Genomic DNA, 23,404 nt, shown 5'->3' on the forward strand with positions numbered 1-23,404 from the left:
CTACGACGACAGGAGACGCCGACAGCCCGAGTGCACAAGGTGCTTCGCACCTAAAACGGATACTTTTCTGCTCAATCACACTTGCCTATGTTTCTAATGCTTTTTAATTATTCTACAATCATCTCGTCTTTATCTCTTGTATGTGTTCCTTTTGAAATGAAGTAAAAACAATTTACGAAACAGCGATTATCTGCAGAGTAATGGTAATACTTCGGATATATACTAGCATGACTTTCCGCTAAGTTTGTTGGCTTTTTTGCGATTGCGGAAGCGTTCCTCACCGATCTTTCGCTGAAGTAACCTTTAAAGGCAACAGGAGTCGGTTGAAGTCTCAGTTTGCAAACGTTGAGCGCTTAAATATGTGTTTCGACTCAAATAGCGAGAGAAGCACCGCAATCCGTAATTCGCTACCTGAAAGAGATTTCAAAGATTTTCAAAAAGGCTTCGCACATACCGCCTTCAAAGCTCTATCACCAAGTTTATTAGTTTTTGGTGAAGTCTCCGGTTTCTAAACAAGCGCCGCAGTGGGCTAAAGTTCACAGCCTCGACCACCGCTGAGAAGTACTGATGCGTTCAACGTTCACGCGTGTTCACTGCACAGGAGCACACGACTCAGCGCCTTGCCAATGACGTAACCGATGATGTCCTGTTTGTCTGTTATTTCGCCATCCGCGCTGGTCGTCAGGTCAATGTCTGCTTCCTTCACTGAGGCATGTTGTCCTGTATTATCATCTCAGCCGCCTTGCTCCCGATCATCATGCTCGGCGCATTAGTATTTCCGCTGACGATGTCGGGCATCACAGAGGCGTCGGCCACTCGCAGTCCAGTCACGTCGCCCCTGACTCTGAATAATTGGAAAAAAGGTCCATGTCATGAGCAAACATTGGAAGCATCCAGCTTTTTTTTTTGCCCCTCTAAAGATCTTATCGCGTTTTGCTTGTGTAAAATGCAATTAATCTGTTTCGAACGTGCTCCTTCCCTTCTGCATTTACCAGTGATTTGTTATCAGCATGTTATGGCACGTTCAGCTGCATACGGTGCAGGTTCAGCTACTTCTTGCCACTTAGATAAAAATATTCGTGGTATTTTCGGCAAGCAGCCTTGCTCGGCAGAGTGTCATCTGACACAACACACGAGTGGCATTTACATACGTGAAACCTGGGGAGGTGCGAAGCACTGGTGTTTCCCATGGGGACACGTCAATAGCAATGACGCACATTCAATATAAAAAGAAATAGAAAAGCTCGCAAATAGAAATAGCTATAACAAGAGAGAAGTTCCAGCCTTGAAGAAGACAAGTCCACTTGTCGAAACGTCGGCTCGAGCACCCACCCCCTGTTTACGGATTTTTTTCATTTACGTACGTATTACGCATTAAAAAGGATTTCTGGTGTACCTGCGCGCCAGAAGTACTCCCAGCGCTTATGAGGTATAAGGATTCCCGTACGCACCACTACTGCTAGTACGGACTGTTCCGGAACATCATAGCTGAACATGCGTTCTAGGCTTTTAGGTAACCTTGCGTTGCTGCAGTGGAAGAGACCTACGTAATAAAGCTTTCCAATTTTCGGCATGTCATGCGAACTGCAGGTCCAATAGAGCTTAAAATAATACTAACCAAAGTGAAAGGAAAGAAAGAGCGAGTTCGCCCGTGCACAAGCTGATTGGATGGCCTACTTCACATGCGAGACGTCTAGATGAGCTGAAAAAGGTCGTACTAATAGATCTCACGAGAGAAAAGGAAAGAAGTGGGGAGAAGGCTTACTTGCAAGAAGGTAGAGAGATCAGCCACACAGGTTGCTGTGGATTGCTACTCTATACTTATGGTGTCGACAGCGACGTCCCCTAACCAACATCAGCGTAGGACAACACGCACAGTCTCCTAGGAGCATTGCCACTGACCTGAGTCGTTCATCCAGCACCGCCTCCGTGTGGGACCCCATCGGCACCGTGCAGCACGTGTGCCAGGACGGGTAAGCCCAATGACGAAAGAGGCACTCGATGTACCCTTTACTCCACGGGGGTCCCGCCTCGCGACACGGTGCAAAAATGACGCCCCACGGCTTGGCGCCGATGCTCTTCATCGCACTCGTGTTCAGCATGGTGTCGATGAACACTCTCATACCTGCGATCGGGTGCACGCTTCGATGAGTCATCTGTGCACCAAAGCGGTATTAACATCTCGAAACGACTTCTATGTCAAGCCAACGGTCCTATAAAAATGTATTCATGCTATTGACTCAGCTGAGAGATTCTAGTAAGAATTGTGCGGGACGAGAGTTCACTCGTATAGGCAGCTGCTTGCAGGCAAGAGCAACTGTTCGTCGCAGCGTCTTTTCTTGCTTATAATTTGTACGTATTAGCTGTATGTTGGCCGCCTTTCTTTCGTGGTCCTTCTGTTTCTATTCTAATTTCCACTTCCTCTAGTTTGTCCACCGCGGCAGTATGGTGGATATGGTGGTTACGGCTAACCCGAAAGTCGCGGGTTCAATCCCGGCCGCGGCGGTCGCATTTCGATGGAGGCGCAATGCTAGAGGGCCGTAAACTGTGCGATGCGAGTGCTCGTTGAAGAAAACCAGATGGTCAAAATTTCTGGAGCCTTCCAATACGGCGTGTCTCATAATTATAGCGCGGTATGGCGCGCTAAACCCCACAAATTATCATATCATACTTCATCTCGTCTGGAGTACGTGGCATTCGTGACCCATCTCCGTTTAACTTTCCCAGCTTCGTTCCTCAGTCTCACTACTTGCACGAGTGCAGATTGGCTTTGTGTTCCGCCATCTCATTGCGAAGCCAAGCCAAATAAACAAAGTATCAAGTAACGAAGAACCGCAAAATATATACCTTGAGGTGAGCAGCGCGAAAAGACAGTACGAAGGCAAGGAACGCGTATGCGCCAGTGTCCCTTGTTTCTTGTGTTCGTGCAATGCTCGCAGCAAGAATGGAATACCAACTCGCTCGACAAACCATCCTTCTGGAATAACGACGACGGAGGACATTACGATGAGCGACAGAGTAATCCGTTCACTAAAGCCTTAGACTCATCGCGGTAACACTCTGCGCTACGTCTGATACACGTACACTTTACCCTGCATACCTCCTAAAGAACAAATCCAGAGTAGACTTGACAGCTAAAGGTAGTTGGTGCATGTCCATATTGTACACTATCCGAAAGAACACGGACGAGTCGGACAAGCGAATGCGCAAATACTTCTTTCCCCTTTATCAGTGTTTTGTGCGCTTCCTGGTTTATACAACATGAAACGCTTCCTGGTTTACACAGCGGTATGCAGCCGCACACGTATCTAAGGAATAGGCTGATGAGCTGATTTCTGTTGCACAGTTTGCATCACCACTGTGGTTCTTTAAACGCGTAAGCACACGTACCAGTAAGAAGCCACTTCTGGTACCACTGAACCTTAGAAAACAAGGAAGGAAGGAAGGGAATACGAAAGGGAGAAGGCAGGGAGGTTAACCAGACAGCAGTCCGGTTGGCTACCCTACGCCGGGGGAAAGGGACGCACAAGTAAATTAAGATGGCGCACGACTGGTAATGTTCACAGGTATTATATGCATGGACGCACAAGTGCGGTATGTACAATGGGCGCGGATGAATACACTTTGTATGGCGGTTCCCTTGCTGACAGTTTCTGAATTTGCTAGCCAGCAAAGGGGGCAAAACTGCAAACCAAGAGAATGCGTGCTCTGGTTGATGGGCCAAAAGTTTTACGGAAGACGCGCGTGTTACCTCGAGCGGCCACTTTAATGTCGTCAGGGTGTTGAAAGATGCCGGGGTTGATATCCGGGTATTCGTTGGGATCTGTGGAACGCAGGGTCAGCTGTCCTCGTGATTTCGGCCGATTGTAGGTGAAGGACACTCGGAATCCCGGTTCATTCGATCTTGGGCCGTAGTAGCTATCATAGTCCTATACACAAATGAAATTAGGTGTAATCAAGTCAATAACGTGAAATGCCCCGTAAAAATACTGTTACACATTCAAGTCAATGCGTTTCATTTTATTGCGATAGCAATTATATGGACAGTCTCGGCTGAATTTTGCCGTCGCCGCCGTCATGCACCGTATATGTATATATATATATATATATATATATATATATAAGCCCCAAAGAAAAGTGATTAAGAAAAATGCTTCCGAAGCGCGGAATCGAACCAGGGACCTCTTGCTCCGCAGCGAGTGGCGCTAACCGCTGCGCCACGACACGCAGATCCTCCACATAGCTAACGGCGAGCGTTATATACACACCCTTTAGCGCTGGACGGACTCAGAGACGGCAGGCGCTTATAAGCGTTTCTTCATTACCAGCGAGATGGCGCGAGGAGCGCGCCGGCGAGCTCGCTCGCTTCTTATGTTTGCGCAGGGAGAGCCTTGCCCTTCCGCTGTCTGCTCGCGCGGTTTTCTCGTGCTGAGGGGAAGAGGGATGTTTCACGCTTTCACCATGATGTCGGCGCTCATGTTGCCGAGCGTACGAAAGTCACTCGAGATCAAGGGACGCCGCTAAACGAACAAACAGAAGATGAGCGCGAACTATCAAGTGTCACAGCTCGACACTTGAAGCGCGCTAGTTTCCTTCGCTGATTCGGCCGCCTTTGCAACAGGAGCGCTGTTCAAACTGAGACTATCCATTGGCGAGCCTCACTTCGTATAGCATTAGTTTCTTTCTATCGCATTCATTGCTTCGCCCTTGCGGCGAAACTGTGACTTTTTTTATGTTTATAGGTGCGTTCTAAAATCATACCCCTGTGGCATGAAGGTAATATTACAAATAGGAATGAAGATGCATACTCTGTCCGTTGACAAATAAAGGCTTGTCGCTATAAAGATCGCAGCAATAATGACGGTATAACTTCGTTCGCGTGCTTACTTGTTATTTATGTTCCTCGATCTAAGAAACAAATTTTACGGGCACGTCTAGCCAGTTATTACTAAACTCGGTCACCTTGTCGACTTCTGAAGTCGCTAATACAGTTGTGGCCTACCAAGCTTATATATCTATTTATGTTTCTTTTTTTTTAAGTGGGAAGGTCACCTCGGGCAAGATGCCTATCTTGAGTTGCTGAGCCTTGTCCACTTGCGTAGCCGGTGAACTTGAAGTAAGCGTCACTTGAATATTTGGTAAGCCCGGCTCGGTAGCATTGTCGGTGCTTAAGAACTGGAGAGCTTCGATGCCTGCCGGGATTGAAATAGTGCCTGCCGAAGAAATGCAGGGGCGGTAAGTGAGTAAAAAACATGGCTGATCCCTCTGTCATAGGAATTGGTATAACACGAAAGTGAAACGTGTCTTCACTGCCCATAACCGTGCGCGAGAAATCACGTGCCGCGGCGGTGCGGGCGGGTCCGGAGGCGGCTTCACGGAGAGCTTCAGGGATCCACTTGGCACCTTCAACGAAGTTACTTCGCACTATCAACTGTCAAGGCGGCGATACCCCCTCCCGCATTCCAAGCTTACTAGGCCGCAGTCGTCGGTTCTCCGGATGCTGCAGGCAGGTTCCTTCCCGTCTCGCAGCACGTTTAGCCACTTTGCTGAAGGCATAAATCCAGGATGTCCTAGCTGTGGGGCGGATAATTGCACACTCGCTCATATGCTCTGGCAGTGCCCGGCGTTACCTAGCGCAAAGTTCAGCACAGAAGAGGACTGGGAGAGGGCTCTTAAAAGCAACGAGCTCTCAGTCCAGCTGTCGGCAGTCCAGGAGGCCTGCGAACGGGCGGAGGGCCACGGTCTTCCAGTACCGGCGTGGGCGCGGCCAGCAACTGCGGCGGACCCCCCTTCGGGGGTTGTCTGATCGGGGTTCTCCAGGACCAAATAAAGTTCATTTCATCATCATCTTCACAGACGTAGTGCTTATTGTGTAGTGCTATATGAGAGCTTGTGCAATGTCTACTGGTGTTTGGCAGCTATAGCACCGTTTGACGTCAATGCACCCACGTTGACGCCTAGTGGCACAGTGCCATCGCGACGACTAATGCCCATGACCATGATTTAACCTTTGTGGTAGCTGAAGTTTTAACATATACCTGGACACAGCGTATCGTGAATCCCGCGCAAAGATGACATCAACAAGCACATAATAAACACTGGTACTCGATATGCCACGAACTCTCCGATCAACTGTGGTCCGTCCGGCACGCCCAGGAAGCCGTCCGGGTCCATGGACTCGCGGCCGTTACCTATAGGCTGGGATGCTTGTCGCCCACGCCGCTCAATGACGCCGGTGTGTTTAATAAAGTTTTAGATGCGAAGTATCTCTTGCTCGGGGGTATGTCACGCGGCGTGGTAATCCGCACGCGGGGTAGTAGTCCGCACTCACAGTAGGCATGCGCAACTCTCCTCCTTCCCTCTCTCCAACAGCCGCGCGTTACTCTCTCCACTTCTCTACCAGCATCTGCTTGCGCTTCTCCTGCGTTCTCGCTTCTGCTCTCACGGCGTATGCGCTACTCTCCTCCTCTAGTCTCCTCTCCTTCAAGTGGTAGAGCGCTGCGCGCGTTCAGTCCAGCGCTTGCCTCGGTTGGCTCCTCTGAAATGCGGGCTCGACATGCCAAAATTCTCTCCTACGCAGCGCCGCGATTAGGGCCAACGCATGCGCGTGCCCTCCCTCTCTCTCTCCTCTCCTACGCTGCCTCTCTCGCGCGCCTGCCGACCGCGTTCCCCGCACGCCCTGTGAGAATTAACAGCCAGGCTAGAGGGAAGCCACGACGCGCGTATTGTTCCTCTTCGCGTTCCACGACGCGAGGTCGGTAGCATGCCCGGCGAACGCCAACGGAACGCGGTCGTGCAAGTGCTCCGGCTTCGCATCGCCTCATGGTCCCCTTTAGCGGGAGATGGTGTAATTTTTTTAGGGGCGAAGCTCCTTAAGGCGGCACCCGTTCGTCCCTCGTCGTGCTCGTAGTAGTGAGTAACAAGTCTTACCCTTTGACCTCCAAGGTGGTGCCGGTGGGAGATTTCTCCTGTGCGTTGTTGAACAATAAAAAATTCGCAGCGTGCGCGTTAACTAAAAGTCGAATTCTTCTGTCTCTGTAGAAGTGTAAGTGTTAGCTAAAAGCCGACTTCTTCTGTCTCTCATTCCCATTAGCAGCCATTGTTTACCTCCAAGGTAGTGCCTGGTGAGATTTCTCCTGTGCGTGATTAAACAATAAAAACTTTGTTCAAAACGCCGTTGATTGATGAAATAAACCAACGAAAGACGCCAGATGTTTTGTAAAAACAAAACGAAAGAACGCCAGATGTTTCTAAAGCAAAACGAAAAAGACGCCAGCTGCTTAACGAAAGACGCAAGGTGTTTTCTAAAGCAATGGTTTTCTAAACAATGAAAATTCACAGCGTACATGTAAAATTAAAGTGAGCTGCAAGTCGTCATAACTCATCGAACCTTTAGTATAAACGCGCCCGATCTCACGTCGGTGATGATGTACTGGGCAGAATTCACGGAAGATTCACGGTTTTTACGCATGTGAAAACGCAAAGTGACAACGTATAAATTAAAAGAAATACAAATATCTCGCTTGTGTGCACTGCGTTCCCCCTCAAAAAGCTACATGTAGAAAATGAAGGAGTATTTTATATATCCCACGCAGAAAATACGGACGCAATTGTGGGACTACATTCATTAGCGTTAGGATACGTGCATTGTGGCTCTGTAGCCTTCGCTTCATTGCCAAGAAAAGTTGTCCGCGAGTATAGCATGCCCAACGAACGCCAACGGAACGCGATCGTGGAGGTGCTCCGGCTTCGCATCGCCTCATGGTCCTCCTACGGTCCCCCCCCCCCGCCCCTATCTTGCCTCGCGGCGCTGCGGCGCCGACGCAGGCAGCGTCGCGGCAGCGTCTTGATTGAAAAAACCGACCGCTCGCGCTGCACAACCGTTCACTGACCACCCCGCATAAATAGGCACTGGATTTTGACCTCCAAGGTAGTGCGTGTGTGCGATTGCTCCTGTGCGTGATTAAACAATGAAAATTCACAGCGTACATGTAAAATTAAAGTGAGCTGCAAATCGTCATAATTCTCATCGAACCTTTAGTATAAACGCGCCCGATCTCACTTCGGTGATGATGTACTGGGCAGAATTCACGGAAGATTCACGGTTTACCGATGAACCTCCGCAGCTTCGCCCACTCATCATAGTTCACTCCGTGGATATGCTGTGATTTTTTTACTCCCTCACTCGCTGTGACCGACTGTGACGCCGCACCGCGTAAGGCGCATCACAAGCTGCCTGCGTTCGTCTTCACCCTATACGTTTCATTCAAATGACCGACTATGACGTCGTACATGCGCTCGCTCTCTCTCTCTTCACAACTTTAACTTTCAATCTCCCCCATCCCTTTCTCAGGTGTAGGGAAAGTTAGACTATTCTGAACTGGTTAATCTCCCTGTCTTGCCCCTCTCTCCTGTTTCCTTGCTTATATTTATTCCCGATCCCCTGAAGAACAGGCCGGAGTTGTACCCCTCTTGACAGCAGTTGTTAGCCTGCTCCCTCCCTATTTTCCTCTTTCACATCTGTATATGAGAGTTTGACATCTTATAATAATCTTATACTTCACCCGATCTGTTGTGACTGTACTGAGCGATATCACCGAGGCTGTAAGATGGTATGCCCACGTTATCCGTGCTTGTCTGCAGTGCCGTCAGCAAGAGCGGATGGTCTTGAAGGTTTCGCCCCACTGGGAGGTCGGCCACCACAGGAATCTGATGATCACGCAATCAGGGTCAAAGTCAGTTGCTGGTACGCGCAGTCATCAACAATTGAAATACGAAAGTGTCAGGGTTGAATAAAACGCGTTTTCTAGTCCTTGTTTCTGCCAGTACGTGTAATGTCAGCATGATATCTGTTTGCAAGCTTAATTCTAGGCTTATAGACCTCCTACGGCAACAACGTAATTAACGGCCCGAGGTAGCACTGTCGAGTTATCGGTCGCGAAAGCTATTCTGCTTTGCCGTTTCTCGCGCGGGTGTCATTTCTCCATGATTGCAAAACGTGAGTACAAAAGGGACAGAGCAAGCAAAAAAATAGTATAGGTGAAACCCCCCTCCCTCCCCCAAAAAAATTTCCAACTATGCTACTGCAGTAAACACCTTAAAAAGTAAATTACAAACAAAACAAAAGCTGCGTGCACATCACATTTTTCTTTCTTTTTTTCTTCGCTCTCCTTTCCATGACAACTCTCGGCGGTTTCGCATTCGTCAACCGCTCACGCCATGTCAGCGCGGCAGCGAATGCTCGCCGGCGTGTCCCACTTCACTGCTGCTGGCGGTTGTTTCCGGGAGCCGGTTGAACTAGAGGACTAGGTTGAGCCCCATAGTTCCAAGCAGTCAATGTTACGCGGTAACATGAATAACGGTCTCAGATAGCACCCGAAAGCGAAGCATAAGCGCCAATTTTGAAAATAGGCATTTATAGGCATTTGTGACCATTTAGGCACGAACGCCAAAAATAGGCATTTATAGGCACTATAAAATACATCATAAAAGCCCTTCCTAACCTCTAATTCATGCTCATATATAAAAATGGCGCGATAGGAGCGCAAGGAACAAAATAGGCATTTGCCTAAAATCTGGTCTCTACTTATGACACTGCTGAACTTTCCCATTCGCCTTGCGCAGGGTAACTAGTATGCTGCTTTATTCTGGCCCATATCCCTGCTTTTCCTTTTCTCTATCTTTCTCTATGCACCTTTCACACACTTTCCTGCTAAGCTGTGCAAGATTTAGATAATCACTTCTTCAGAGCGTCGTCTGTGCTTTCTTAGCCACACTGCAACTGCTGCTATTTGTGGGATGGCTACACTGAAGCGCGAAGAAAACGTAGGTACCGCCACAGACAACCAGCCCGGAGGAATCCGCGTTTTCCGATACAATGTCAGCGCTTTCAGTAAATAGAAGCGTGCATTCTACAGAAGAAAACGATGCATAGCGCTCACCTGTAGCCGTTCAAGGTCATTCTTGGGGCCTATGCCAGAGAGCAGGAGGAGTTGGGCTGATCCCACAGCACCGGCTGAGAGAACAACCTCGAGACGGGCAGATACATTTTGTGACTGACCGAACCTTGTGAACAGGACACCCACTGCGCGGCTCCCTTCGAAGATCACCTGAAACAATCACGCAAGCACAGCACGATTCAATCCTGATACACAAGCGCTGACTTAAACGAACCCTACATTTAATTTCGTTCATATATATTGTCAGCGTTAATTGAGACATTTACAGAGGTGACACTCCCCTTTATTTGAAGGGGCCCTTCAATATTTTTCCGCGTAATCGTCAAATAGCTTCATTAGAAGAGCTTAATGCCTCACGAATCGACTGCCGCAAAATATATTTAGAATCCGTGAAGTGTGAGCGGAGTTACAGGGATTTGTAGCACGCTTCAAGCGCTTTCTCTCTCCTTTCGTACTAGCGGGCGCGCTGAACGCTTGGCAGGGAGGGGAATGACAAGGGGTCAAGAGAATGTGTCCCTCCGTCAACGCGCGAAATAACCTGTAGCACTTTCTTTTCTTTTTTTCTTCGAACGCGCGGCTTACTTTCAATGTGATCGCGGTCGCGGGCACGTGGCGGCATCCCACGGCGGCCACGCTAACTATGCAGCTCACGATACTCAAGTCAGCCAATGGCCGTAGACTTTTGAGCTTATGGCGCGGTCATTTGGGTTTATGGCATCATTTGTCGAGAGGATGGGGAACGATTTCTACATGACTGAGAATTAATTGTAAACTCTATGCCACGTGCTGCGCTATAACGTCTGGAACGCGTGTTCTCAGCAGCGTTACTGCCGAGCGGCAGCGTTTTCTGACCGTGCTGAAAAAGTGTTGCGGGGCCCCTTTAAGAACATGGTTTCGCTCTGCTAAACCATTTAAGAAAAGGCAAGTTTACAGAGAGTGAAAGAGACGGGACGAGCGCTGCTACTCAACTTTCTGTAATATAGCTCGTAATATTTAAATAGATGAGGTAGCAATGCCTTCAATGACTCCTTACTAAAGATAGATAGAGAGATCAACTTCATATACTAAAGACCCCTTATCCGAGGCCTAGTCGTTACTGGTGAAGTAACACAATAGTAACACTGCAGGGTTGTAAAACGATGTAACGGTTGCAATATATCTAACCATTTTTTCTTGGCTAGGTTGACAAAATCCAGAACCTATAACAGATTATTCTGACGACTTTGCAGATGTGGACACGGAATCTCAAAAGTCGCTGAAGCGCACCAGATGCCCCCCTTCAAAAATGTCTCCCCAAAAGTCGAAATTAAAAAAGTATTAGTCAAAAAAGGACTTTTTTGAGAACCTCTCGAAACAAGACTTCTTGAAAAACGATATCTTGGATCAAGCAGTTTCTGCCACGGCTCTGACGACTTTGCAGATATGGACACGGAATCTCAAAAGTCGCTGAAGCGCACCAGATGCCCCCCTTCAAAAATGTCTCCCCAAAAGTCGAAATCGAAAAAGTATTAGCCAAAAAAGGACTTTTTTGAGAACCTCTCGAAACAAGACTTCTTGAAAAACGATATCTTGGATCAAGCAGTTTCTTCTACGGTTCTAGAGTCAAAATAGGCTCACTAAAAATCTTGCATTGGAATTGCCGATCGATTTGGTCGGCAACCACAGATTTATCATATATTTCTTCGCATTTTTCCCCAGACATAATTGCTATTCAAGAAACCTGGCTTGCAGATGGTCAAAAATTTTACCTAGGAAATTACCGAGTATTTCGTTTGGATCGACATGGCAGAGGTGGTGGACTGGCCTTCTTAATATCAAATAAATTTAGTCACAGAGCCAAGATAGCTTATCAGTGTATGGCTAATGATTACGAAATTTTGGCGTTAGACGTAACATTGCCGAACTGCTCTCCTTTTTCTTATGTTAATGCATACTTCCCGGCAGGCGTACAGGACACGAGATGCCTAGATGTCATGATAGCCTCCTGTAGAAAGGATATACTACTGACTGGTGACTTCAATTCCCACCATGTGTCTTGAAGATTTAGAACAGATATAAGTGGAAGACGCTTGTGGGAATAATTTATCGTGTATGAATACAGGAGTTGTTACATTTGTCAGAGGTCAATCTAAGTCGGCTATAGACTTGACTTTTTCCAGCTCCTCCTTAAGTACATCCTCGTGGAATACTTTAAACTGCGAAGAAGGGTAAAGGCTTGGGCTAGTTCGTATGTCATGACGAATTGTATAGCGCAAATGGGGTACTTGGACAGACAGAAGGGGTAGCGCCCGTCCTCGTTTTTTCTGTCTGTCCAAGTACCCCATTCGCGCTATACAATTCGTTTAGACTGCGCTTCGAACAGCGACCACCTTCGTATTAGTTTCGAAATTCACTTCCCGAATATATTTAGAGTTGGAAAAATTGGTTCATTTGTAAATTATGTTAAATTAAAAAAAGACCTAAAGGCAACTTTGATTCCTCGCAAGGACATGCAGGAAGATGCAGGACATGCAGGGCTATGAGCCTGTGTGCGGTATTAAAAAGATCATTAAAAAATTCAACTTTTGCATTGAACTCGAACACAGAAGGATCATTTAGCCCTTGGTGGAATGCGGAATGTATGAGAGGCTATAGAAAACGAAAAGCAGCGTGGAAACAACTTCTACTCAACCAGTCCCCCAAAAATTGGTGTGATTACAAATACATGGCAGCAGATTTTAAGCGCACTGTACGCAAAGCAACAGATGACTATGCTATTAACAAAGCTAATTACCTTTCTAAGTCAAAAAACAACAAGGCGCTTTTTAGATTTTTACGCTCTAGAAAAATGATACCACCATCAGCAAATATTGATTCTACAATTCTCTCTCCTCGTGAACTCTCTGAATTATTAGAAAATATCGCTAAAGGATTAGAAGATAGGTTCATGTCAATTATGCCTATGCACATTGTAAATCCAATGGCAGGTGAGGAATTCAGTGAGGTTACATTAACAGACCTGGCGGATGTAGTGAGGCATTTACCTCCTGCAGCACCAGGGCCGGATGGGGTGTCCGCTACAATAATAAAAGTGTTGTACGAAATTTCCCTTCATGAAATCCATAACATGGTTAATTATTCGTTGAAAAACTCTTGGATACCTGCAGACTGGAAGCTTTCCAAAACAATTCCGATACTGAAAAAACAGGGAGTTGGGTTTGCGCTTGACAATATAAGGCCAATTTCTCTCACGTCTAACCTGAACAAGTTGATAGAAAGAGTTTTGAATGCACGAATAATCAAATATATTGATGAGAACTCAATCCTAAACCCGAGTCAAATTGGCTTCCGATCTGGGTGCTCCATATGGTGTGCGCACGTGGACTTGGAGAGTCGCATACAGCTGGCTCGGCGCCGACGAGAATATTGTGCGCTAGTGACCCTAGATTTAGCGAAGGCGTACGATAAGGTGGAGCATACAATTCTAATACAACAGATAATACATTACCAATTTCCAACCTACATAACGGCACGGGTTGCAGAGTTTTTAAGGGACAGAGAATTTTATTGCTTCCAAGGGGGTTGTTCTAACAGATATAAGCAGAAACGCGGTGTGCCACAAGGGGCAGTGCTATCGCCTGTTTTGTTCAACATTTTCATGAGTTCCATTCCAACCCATCGCGATATTCAATTATATGAGTATGCAGACGACATTGCATTCTTCGCAATCAGTAGTGACTTGCACTCTCTTTACCAGACATTACAAAATTATATAAATATGTTAGAAGCATGGCTTCAAGATATTCATATGTCGTTAAATATCAACAAAAGCGCGCTTCTCGCGTTTTCGTTTAGGGACCCGGTCAACATCTCACTAATGTATGGTCAAGAAATCATTCCCCAAGTTGATTCCCTTAAGTACTTAGGCATCATATATAACGGAACATTAAATTGGAGGAATCACATCGAACAAGTTGGCTCTAAGGCAACACGCGCCATGGGGTGGCTGCGTGAGCTTGCAAACAGGAAAACGGGGTTGCGAAGAAATACATTGCTAATGATTTAAAAATGTATGTGCGGCCTATTATGGAATTCGGGTGTGTATTATTTTCTGGAAGCGCGAATTATAAAATGAGACCCTTAATACTACTAGAAAGGGAAGCTTTGCGCTTGTGCCTTGGTCTTCCCAAGTTTGTGGCAAATAATGTGTTGTATATCGAAGCGCGAATACCATCTTTGATGAATAGATTCAAAATCCTTACAGTTCCAACCTTTTTAAACATATATAATTCGCCTCAGAATCAGTTATTTTACGTTTTTATGAAAGATCCAAGCCTATTTTTTGAAAAATGGTCGCGCTTACACATCCCCTAAATTATACTCGTTCAGGCGCTGTTAGAACCATTGAAAGTTAAAATTAAACATATTGACACTTACAAGTCATTCAAAACTTGACATAGATTTTGATAATATTTTTCCTTCGAATGCGAAACAAATGTCATTACGGTATTTAAATGATCAGTTGCAAGATTACATTGCGCACCTGACAACTAACTATATAATTGCGGCTGATGCATCCGTAGCAAACGAAAAGGCTTGGGTAGGCATCTTCTCTCCTTCTCTTGACTGGTCTTTTCCTGTTAGACTTCCAGATTACACACCTATCTTCATTGCAGAATTATTTGCTATTGTTCTGGCTCTACGAAAGCTTCCTTCAAGCGAATCAGAAGCAGTTATAATTACAGATGCTCTTTCAGTATGTTCGGCGCTCTCTTCGGCGACAAACGTACCGCTCATTAATATGTTTCATCATTTAGTACCGGCAAACTTGCGAAAAATTCAGCTGTTATGGGTTCCAGGCCACTGCGGAATATATTTAAATGAGATGGCGGACACATCAGCCACACTATCTTTAAGGGGACCCATTACACCGATTATACCCGATACTGCTTACGCGACAGCAGTAAGATTTCGAAATGCGTGTCTGCTTAATGAAATAGGCAAATTTTCATGGCATCAATTCAGCGACTTTGCACATCTAAGATTTTGCTGGAATAAGCAGTGGTGTGTATCACGGCAAGTAGAAGTTACTTTCACCAGACTACGCTGCAGAATTCCGAAGTTGAATTATTACTTACACAAAGCTGGACTAAGCGCGTCTCCGTTATGTCAGTTTTGCGGTGAAATAGAGACAATAGAGCATTTCTTTTTATTCTGTCACCGGTATTCTCATCAGAGAAAAAGATGCCTCGTCGCTCCCCTTCAAAAGTTAGGATTACAAATCAATGTTCCGCAAATTTTATCATTTGGTGGCATTACATTAGGTTATAGCCACAGGGAGGTCCACTCTGCAGTGTTTAATTACATACAGGAAACAAAAGATTACCATGCTAGTTTATATTGGCTTATTTTCATTACTAATTCCAACCGTTGTTACATTCGTCAAACATCACACCTGATAGGCTGACTGTGTGCCCTGAAGAATTTTCAAGTATTAGCTATGTTTTTTTTTCTCTCTCTCTCTCTGTTAGTCTAAAATTACAACGTTTATCTTTAGCCTAATAAGTATTTAGCTCAAAGATCCTGCCGCCCGGTTCTTGGCCCATCCCCCTTTGTGGGTAAGCGCCACTAGCAAGACGTCATCATCATCATCATCATCATCAAATGCGCACAGCTAGCGTCCGCAAAGGCCGTATCCAGAAAGCACGTGACCTCTCCCACCGAAACCGACGGCAAGAACTGCCGCAGCAACTACCTGCAGCCGCGGCCACATTTCTTGGCTAGGTGGGCGAAGGCCCGCACCAAACTGGCGTCGCCGCAGCGACACTCGGCGGCGATCCATTAAATAAACACAATCAGACCTCTCGCAATTCCTCATTCTTCATAACGCAACTTGGCAACCCCTCTTTACCAGCACCCCTCCGTAACAACAACATGGCCAGAAGAAACACTTTCGTGTTCTCATCTCGTAAGAATATGATTAGGGACTCTCTGCAGCTTTTGATATTATTATGGTTGTGCAGTACCGATGGGGTTAAACGTGGGTGTAAATGGGCTAGTGCTGCTTAATTCGTTCCTCTGTTTTGTGTGCGCGTTCTAACACGACTGGCATTCTTAGCTTACTTCGGCCATTTTGCGTCTATCTAACCTACTTCTTATGCTGCTCTTCAATGTAAAAATAGATATAAATATATTTGGTGCTCGGCAGGCATCCCACCATTTCCCCAAGCAAAGCAGTCCGATGCTTCAGCTTTACATCATGAATGCCCACAGAAAGTGAGTAATTCATTTTCTGTATTAAAACACACCGACGTGAAACCGGTGTTTTCTTGAAAGTCACGCAATTTCGGAAGAGAAAGAAGGGGGACTTCGCGCGTGCCCCGCTAAATGACACAGCTTTCCCAGGGAAAAGCACAAGAGAGGAGTCCGGCTGCAGCACACGTCTCATGAACATCACGCTTCGGCCGTGGCAATGTGATCAGACGTCACCGCGCTTCTATGTTAATCGCAGTAACGTCGACGGTCTTTAGAGCGTAATTTGTAATATAGAACTGCCTGTATGAGTCCCAATAGCAGCCACCACATTATGATAAAGCTACGCTCTCGAAACGGAACCAATGTCATGCGCCAACCGAACAACTTAGTTTCTGCTGCCTTTATCTGCTTTATGAAGTTGATAAAGTAAGTTTAATTTAAAAGGATAACAATAACACTGGACAGAGACGAAACAGAAACATCGATTTTCCAGCGGCTACATGGCAGCCGTTTTCACAGCTATATTGTCACGAGGTTGTGAGGGCGAAGGACGCAAACTTCAAGCAGGCAAAAATGAAACTTTTTTCTTGGGCGAACTTGTGCCAAAGTACAAGCAGCACTCACTGCACACAATGATAACGGTGAGCACGGACGTCGGTCGTCGATAGTCTGCCAGCTTGCCTGTCACATGCGTCGGCTTTTATCCTTATCAAAACTTCCAGCGTTATCGGTAGCTCGCGTGAGCTCTAGAATAAACTCGGTTACTCGTGACCTGCGCGTAATCTTCACAGAACAGTCTGAAAAAATTGCAAAGTTTCCAAATATTGCGGTGCGTCCTGCGACGAGCGGTGGTAACACTTTTAATGCGGGTCAAGCCCAAGCACATTAAAATAAAAGAACTAAGCCCTCGTGGCAATATGTATCAAAGATAAACGTGAAGGTTTGTGTAATTGAGCATGTGACCTACACAGCTTTCTTAATATTGTCACGTGGTCGTGACGTCGACGAAGACAGCAGACGGCGTTTTCAGATTGAAACTGTTTATTTGGCCGAACTTGTGGCCGGGGAAAATGAGAACTAGAACTACAGCAATACACGCTGTACAATGATAGCGGCGAACAGGGCGTCGTCCGTCGATCAACTGACAAGCAGTCAAGCGCGTCGGCTTTTATACAGGCGCTATCGAACTTTGCAGCGATATCGCTGGTGGCCGCGTTATCTCTCGACAAAGCTGGAACATTCTCGTGCGGCGCGCAAGCTTAACAGATTGTTCCAAAATAATCGCGAAGCTTCCTACACATCACGGCGAGGCCTGCGCAGCGCGTTGCCCACAGTATTTGTGGGTGAAGCTTACACTCATGAAATATAAGACTCGCGGCAATGCCCCCCTCTGAAAAAGCATCGTCCCGATGCTTAAAAACAGAACATGGATACATGCAATACTAAAGAAAACTAATAAAGAAAGCAAACATTAGAGTCCTCAGGTGCGCTAACGAGCATAGTACGGTTTAAGGCGCACCACATGCACGACCTCGGGTCGAGCTCGGCGCCTCTGGGAGTTCGTGATGCCGTCGGGGACGACCTCGTAGTCGAGTACGCCGAGACGCCGAAGTACCCTATACGGTCCGAAGTATCGTCGAAGAAGCTTCTCGCTCAGTCCGCGTCGTCGTATTGGCGTCCAGACCCAGACACGGTCGCCGGGCTGGTACTCGACGAAGCGTCGTCGAAGATTGTAGCGGCGGCTGTCGGTGTGCTGCTGGGTCTTGATGCGCAGGCGGGCCAGCTGTCGAGCTTCTTCGGCACGTTGTAAGTAAGCGGCGGCGTCAACATTTTCTTCGTCGGTGACGTTGGGTAACATGGCGTCGAGCGTCGTCGCCGGGCTCCTTCCGTAGACCAACTTGTACGGCGTCATCTGCGTCGTTTCTTGGACGGCCGTGTTGTAAGCGAAGGTCACATACGGAAGGACGGCGTCCCACGTCTTGTGCTCAACGTCGACGTACATGGCGAGCATGTCGGCGATGGTCTTATTTAGACGCTCGGTGAGGCCATTGGTCTGCGGGTGGTAGGCGGTGGTGCGGCGGTGGCTCGTCTCGCTGTACTTCAAGATCGCCTGAGTTAAGTCCGCAGTAAAGGCGGTACCTCTGTCTGTGATGAGGACCTCTGGGGCACCATGACGCAAGACGATGTTCTCCACGATGAACTTGGCTACCTCGGCGGCACTCCCTTTGGGCAAGGCATTTGTCTCGGCGTAGCGGGTCAGGTAGTCAGTCGCTACGACGATCCACTTGTTGCCGGAAGTCGACGTCGGGAAAGGCCCCAGTAGGTCCATCCCGATTTGCTGGAACGGCTGGTGAGGTGGATCGATTGGCTGCAGAAGTCCCGCTGGCCTAGTCGGCGGTGTCTTCCGTCGCTGGCAATCTCGGCAAGTCCTAACGTAGTGGGCGACGTCGGCAGCAAGGCGTGGCCAGTAGTATTTTTCCTGTACTCTGGCGAGCGTTCGGGAAACACCGAGGTGTCCAGCCGTCGGGTCGTCGTGTAGGGCCTGAAGGACTTCTGGTCGCAATGATGAGGGCACGACGAGAAAGTAGTCGGTTCGAAGTGGCGAGAAGTTCTTCTTCAGGAGAACGCCGTTCCGTAAGAAAAACGACGGCAGTCCTCGCTTGAATACCTTCGGAACCACGGCGGTCTTGCACTCGAGGTACTCAATAAGGCCCCCCAGTTCCGCGTCGGCCCGTTGCCTTTCGGCGAAGTCGTCGGCACTTATAGTTCCGAGGAAGCAGTCATCGTCGTCGTCTTGCGGTGGCGCGTCGACAGGGGCACGAGACAGGCAGTCGGCGTCAGAGTGTTTTCGTCCAGACTTGTACACGACGGTAATATCGAATTCTTGAAGCCTCAGACTCCATCGTGCGAGACGACCTGAAGGGTCCTTCAAGTTAGCTAGCCAACATAAGGCGTGATGATCACTGACAACTTTGAAGGGCCTGCCATAGAGGTAGGGGCGAAACTTTGACGTAGCCCAGAGAATGGCAAGGCATTCCTTTTCTGTTGTGGAATAGTTTGCTTCTGCCTTGGATAGTGACCGGCTAGCATAACTGATAACCCTTTCAAGCCCGTCAGTCTTTTGCACAAGGACGGCACCGAGTCCTACGCTGCTTGCGTCGGTGTGTATTTCCGTATCGGCGCAATCGTCGAAATGCGCAAGTATGGGTGGCGTCTGCAGGCGTCGTTTAAGTTCTTGAAAGGCTTGCACTTGCGCCGTTTCCCACCTGAATTCCACGTTATTCTTCGTGAGAAGCGTCAGTGGTTCGGCGATCCGTGAAAAGTTTTTGACGAAGCGTCGGTAATAGGCACATAAGCCGAGAAATCGGCGCACGGCCTTCTTGTCGGTGGGTGGCGCAAAGTCGGCGATGGCAACTGTTTTCCGCTGGTCTGGGCGCACTCCAGACTTGCTGATCACATGACCCAGAAACAAGAGCTCGTCATACGCGAATCTGCACTTTTCTGGCTTCAGGGTCAGTCCAGAGGCCTTGATTGCTTGAAGTACTGCCTCAAGCCGCCGGAGATGCTCGTCGAAGGTCGAGGAAAACACGACGACGTCGTCCAAATACACAAGGCACGTCTGCCACTTCAATCCGGCCAGTACGGTATCCATGACACGCTGGAACGTCGCAGGTGCCGAGCAAAGACCGAAAGGCATGACCTTGAACTCAAAGAGGCCGTCGGGTGTTATAAAGGCAGTCTTTTCTCGGTCTCTCTCGTCGACTTCGATTTGCCAGTAGCCGGTCTTGAGGTCCATCGACGAAAAGTGCGTCGCGTTGTGAAGTCGATCCAGGGTGTCGTCTATTCGTGGGAGGGGGTACACGTCCTTCTTCGTGATTTTGTTCAGGCGCCGGTAATCAACGCAGAAGCGCAGTGTCCCGTCCTTCTTCTTCACTAACACCACGGGTGACGCCCACGGACTCTTGGACGGCTGGATGATGTTGTCGCATAGCATCTCGTCGACTTGTTTCTTTATCGCGTCGCGCTCTCGAGTAGAAACTCTGTATGGGCTCTGACGGAGTGGTCGAGAATTTTCTTCTGTTATAATGCGGTGCTTCGCAAGGGGCGTTTGTCGGACCCGCGATGACGACGAGAAACAGTCCTTGTATTGCAAGAGCAGGGTTTTGAGCTGGTCTTGTTTGGCCTTCGGAAGGCTCGGGTTGACGTCAAAATCCGGTTCGGGACCTCTATTCGTCGAAGCAGGTTCGGCAGCATCGAAGAGGGCGAAAGCATCGCTGGCGGCTACACATTCGTCGATGTAGGCAACCGTCGTACCGAAGTTGAGGTGCCTATATTCGTGGCTGAAGTTTGTCAGCACTACTTTTGCTTTACCGTCACGCAGCTCGGCTATACCTCGTGCGACGCAAATTTGACGGTTCAGGAGTAGGTGCTGATTGCCCTCGATGACGCCTTCAAGGTTCGCAGGTTTTTCGGTGCCGACGGAAATAATGACACTGGAGCGCGGCGGAATGGTCACCTGCTCTTCTAGCACATTCAATGCATGGTTGCCTGGCATCGCGTGGGGCGGGAGCGCTTTGTCTGAGTTCAGTGTTATCGACTCAGACCTCAGGTCGATGACGGCGCCGTGGTCACTTAGGAAGTCCATTCCCAGTATCACATCCCTGGAGCAGTTTTGTAGAATTACAAAGCTCGCAGGATAAGTCCGGTTATTGATGGTGACTCGTGCCGTGCAGACACCAATCGGCGTTATCAGGTGGCCTCCAGCGGTCCGGATCTCGGGGCCTTCCCAAGCAGTCCTAACTTTCTTCAACTGTGCTGCGAACGGCCCACTGATGACGGAATAGTCGGCTCCAGTATCGACGAGAGCGGTGACGTTGTGGCCGTCGATCAGAACGTCGAGGTCGCTAGTCCGCCGTCTTGCGTTGCGGTTACGTCGCGGCGTCGGGTCACGGCTGCGTCGGTTTGCACCGCTGCTTCCGCGTTGCGTCGTCAGGTCTGCTTCCGGTCGCAAAGTTTCGTCTTCAGGACGTCGTTCGGCGTGCGGCGGGGGCTCGGAACTTCGTCGCGGCGTCGTCGTCGACGGCGGAGGATCTTCAGCATTTCGTCGTTCAGCAACCGCACCTCCATCGGTTGCTGCCCTTAGTTTTCCGGATACGGGCTAGGCGACCGGCCCCGGTTTGGGCCAGTGTACGGCCGGCGGTGCGGTGACATGTAGCGGCCGGGCGACGGCGAGCGGGGGGGTCGTCGTTCTTGCCACTGTGTTCCGGTGAGGTAGTCGTTGATGTCGCGCGGCCGTTCGCCTGGCTGCGGGCGCGGCGCGTTGATAGCGAATCCGCGTAGTCCCATCTGTCGGTACTGGCAGCGGCGGTACGTGTGGCCGGCCTCTCCGCAGTGGTAGCAGAGCGGGCGGTTGTCGTGGGCACGCCAGACATCGGTCTTCCTCGGTGTGTTGCGCTGGCCGACAGCTGGTCGGTAGGGCGTCGGTGGCGGCGGCGGCGTCTGGCGACGGTACTGCGGCGGTGTGGCGTCTTGGCGGGGGCGTGGAGGAGGAGCATGACGGCGGGCTGCAGCAGCATAGCTAATAGCTGGCGGCTGCGGCTCTGCTAGCTGAGGCGCGCCGAGTGAATGCTGGATCTCCTGGCGCACGACGTCGGCGATGGACTCTACTTGAGGTTGCGACGGAGGTAGAATTTTTCGCAACTCCTCTTGCACGATTGCTCGGATCGTCTCACGCAGGTCGGCGGGTCCTAGGGCTTGAACGTCGGCGTAGCTTGTAGCCGAGAAGCTGCGGTTGTATTGCCGCGTTCACATCTCAAGCGTTTTCTCGATCGTGGAAGCCTCCGATGCGAATTCAGCGACCGTCTTCGGCGGGTTCCTTATCAATCCAGCGAAGAGTTCCTGTTTGACACCCCGCATGAGAAACCTCACTTTCTTCTCTTCGGGCATACTTGTGTCGGCGTGTCGAAACAGGCGATTCATCTCTTCCGTGTAGATGGCGATATTTTCATTGGGCAGCTGCAGACGGGTCTCCAGCATAGCCGCGGCCCGTTCCTTGCGGACCACGCTCGTGAACGTGCTTAGGAACGTCGTCCGAATTAGAGATCCCATGTTTGTAGGGCGGATTCTCGGTTCTCGAACCACGTCCTCGCGGCGTCTTCTAGGTAGAAGTATACGTGGCGCAGCTTGTCCTCGCAGTTCCAGTTATTAAATGTTGAGACCCTTTCAAAGGTCTCGAGCCAAGTCTCGGGGTCTTCACATGGCGAACCACGGAACGTCGGCGGCTCCCTGGGTGGCTGCATCACGATCGCCGTAGGGGGCACTGCGTCAGTCATCGTCTCGGCGGTTGATGTGACGGTCTTCGGCTGCCTCGCGTTTTCGGGAAGGAGCCCGTACTCTGGCTGTAGTCCCTTCTGCCGGCGGCTGGTTCGAGGATTCGGGTTGTCCTTAGAGTCGTCTTCTTCGCGGCTTGGGCTTGGGTCTGCGCTCCGCGGTGGTGTCCGGATCATGAAGCAGCACCTCCACCAGATGTCACGTGGTCGTGACGTCGACGAAGACAGCAGACGGCGTTTTCAGATTGAAACTGTTTATTTGGCCGAACTTGTGGCCGGGGAAAATGAGAACTAGAACTACAGCAATACACGCTGTACAATGATAGCGGCGAACAGGGCGTCGTCCGTCGATCAACTGACAAGCAGTCAAGCGCGTCGGCTTTTATACAGGCGCTATCGAACTTTGCAGCGATATCGCTGGTGGCCGCGTTATCTCTCGACAAAGCTGGAACATTCTCGTGCGGCGCGCAATCTTAACAGATTGTTCCAAAATAATCGCGAAGCTTCCTACACATCACGGCGAGGCCTGCGCAGCGCGTTGCCCACAGTATTTGTGGGTGAAGCTTACACTCATGAAATATAAGACTCGCGGCAATATATAGGAATAATGATTGAGTTGAAATAACAACTGAGTAGCGTCCATTATATGGAGCATGTATAAAAGCTCACGTTGTCGATAACATGAATGGCCGATCGGCCCACTTGTCCCTCTGACAGACAAACATCGCTCTTACCTCATAGGGTAAGCGGCGTGGCAATATGTATCAATTCTAATCAATAGGAAAGAGACACGCACAAAACACTAAACAGAGCGTGAATAGATCTGGGCGGCCACAAACCGATGCACAAGAAAGTTCTACAGAAACTGAGTGATATCGGCGA

General features: G+C 49.0%; 1 protein-coding gene across 1 annotated transcript in view; it reads right to left on the reverse strand.

The window, feature by feature from the left end:
* Nucleotides 1-648: 648 nt before the first annotated feature.
* Nucleotides 649-23,404, reverse strand: part of LOC119385079 (4-pyridoxate dehydrogenase) — a 29,246-nt gene continuing 6,490 nt past the window's right edge. The window contains exons 6-11 of the mRNA XM_037652629.2: nucleotides 9,942-10,109; nucleotides 8,565-8,709; nucleotides 5,053-5,213; nucleotides 3,752-3,929; nucleotides 1,903-2,125; nucleotides 649-844 (exon numbers count right to left, since the gene is read on the reverse strand). Coding sequence (XP_037508557.1) covers nucleotides 703-844; nucleotides 1,903-2,125; nucleotides 3,752-3,929; nucleotides 5,053-5,213; nucleotides 8,565-8,709; nucleotides 9,942-10,109 — 1,017 coding nt within the window. The 3' untranslated portion in view covers nucleotides 649-702. The remainder of the gene's footprint in view (nucleotides 845-1,902; nucleotides 2,126-3,751; nucleotides 3,930-5,052; nucleotides 5,214-8,564; nucleotides 8,710-9,941; nucleotides 10,110-23,404) is intronic.

Source organism: Rhipicephalus sanguineus, chromosome 3 (genome assembly GCF_013339695.2).
Source record: "Rhipicephalus sanguineus isolate Rsan-2018 chromosome 3, BIME_Rsan_1.4, whole genome shotgun sequence".
Taxonomy (NCBI): domain Eukaryota; kingdom Metazoa; phylum Arthropoda; class Arachnida; order Ixodida; family Ixodidae; genus Rhipicephalus; species Rhipicephalus sanguineus.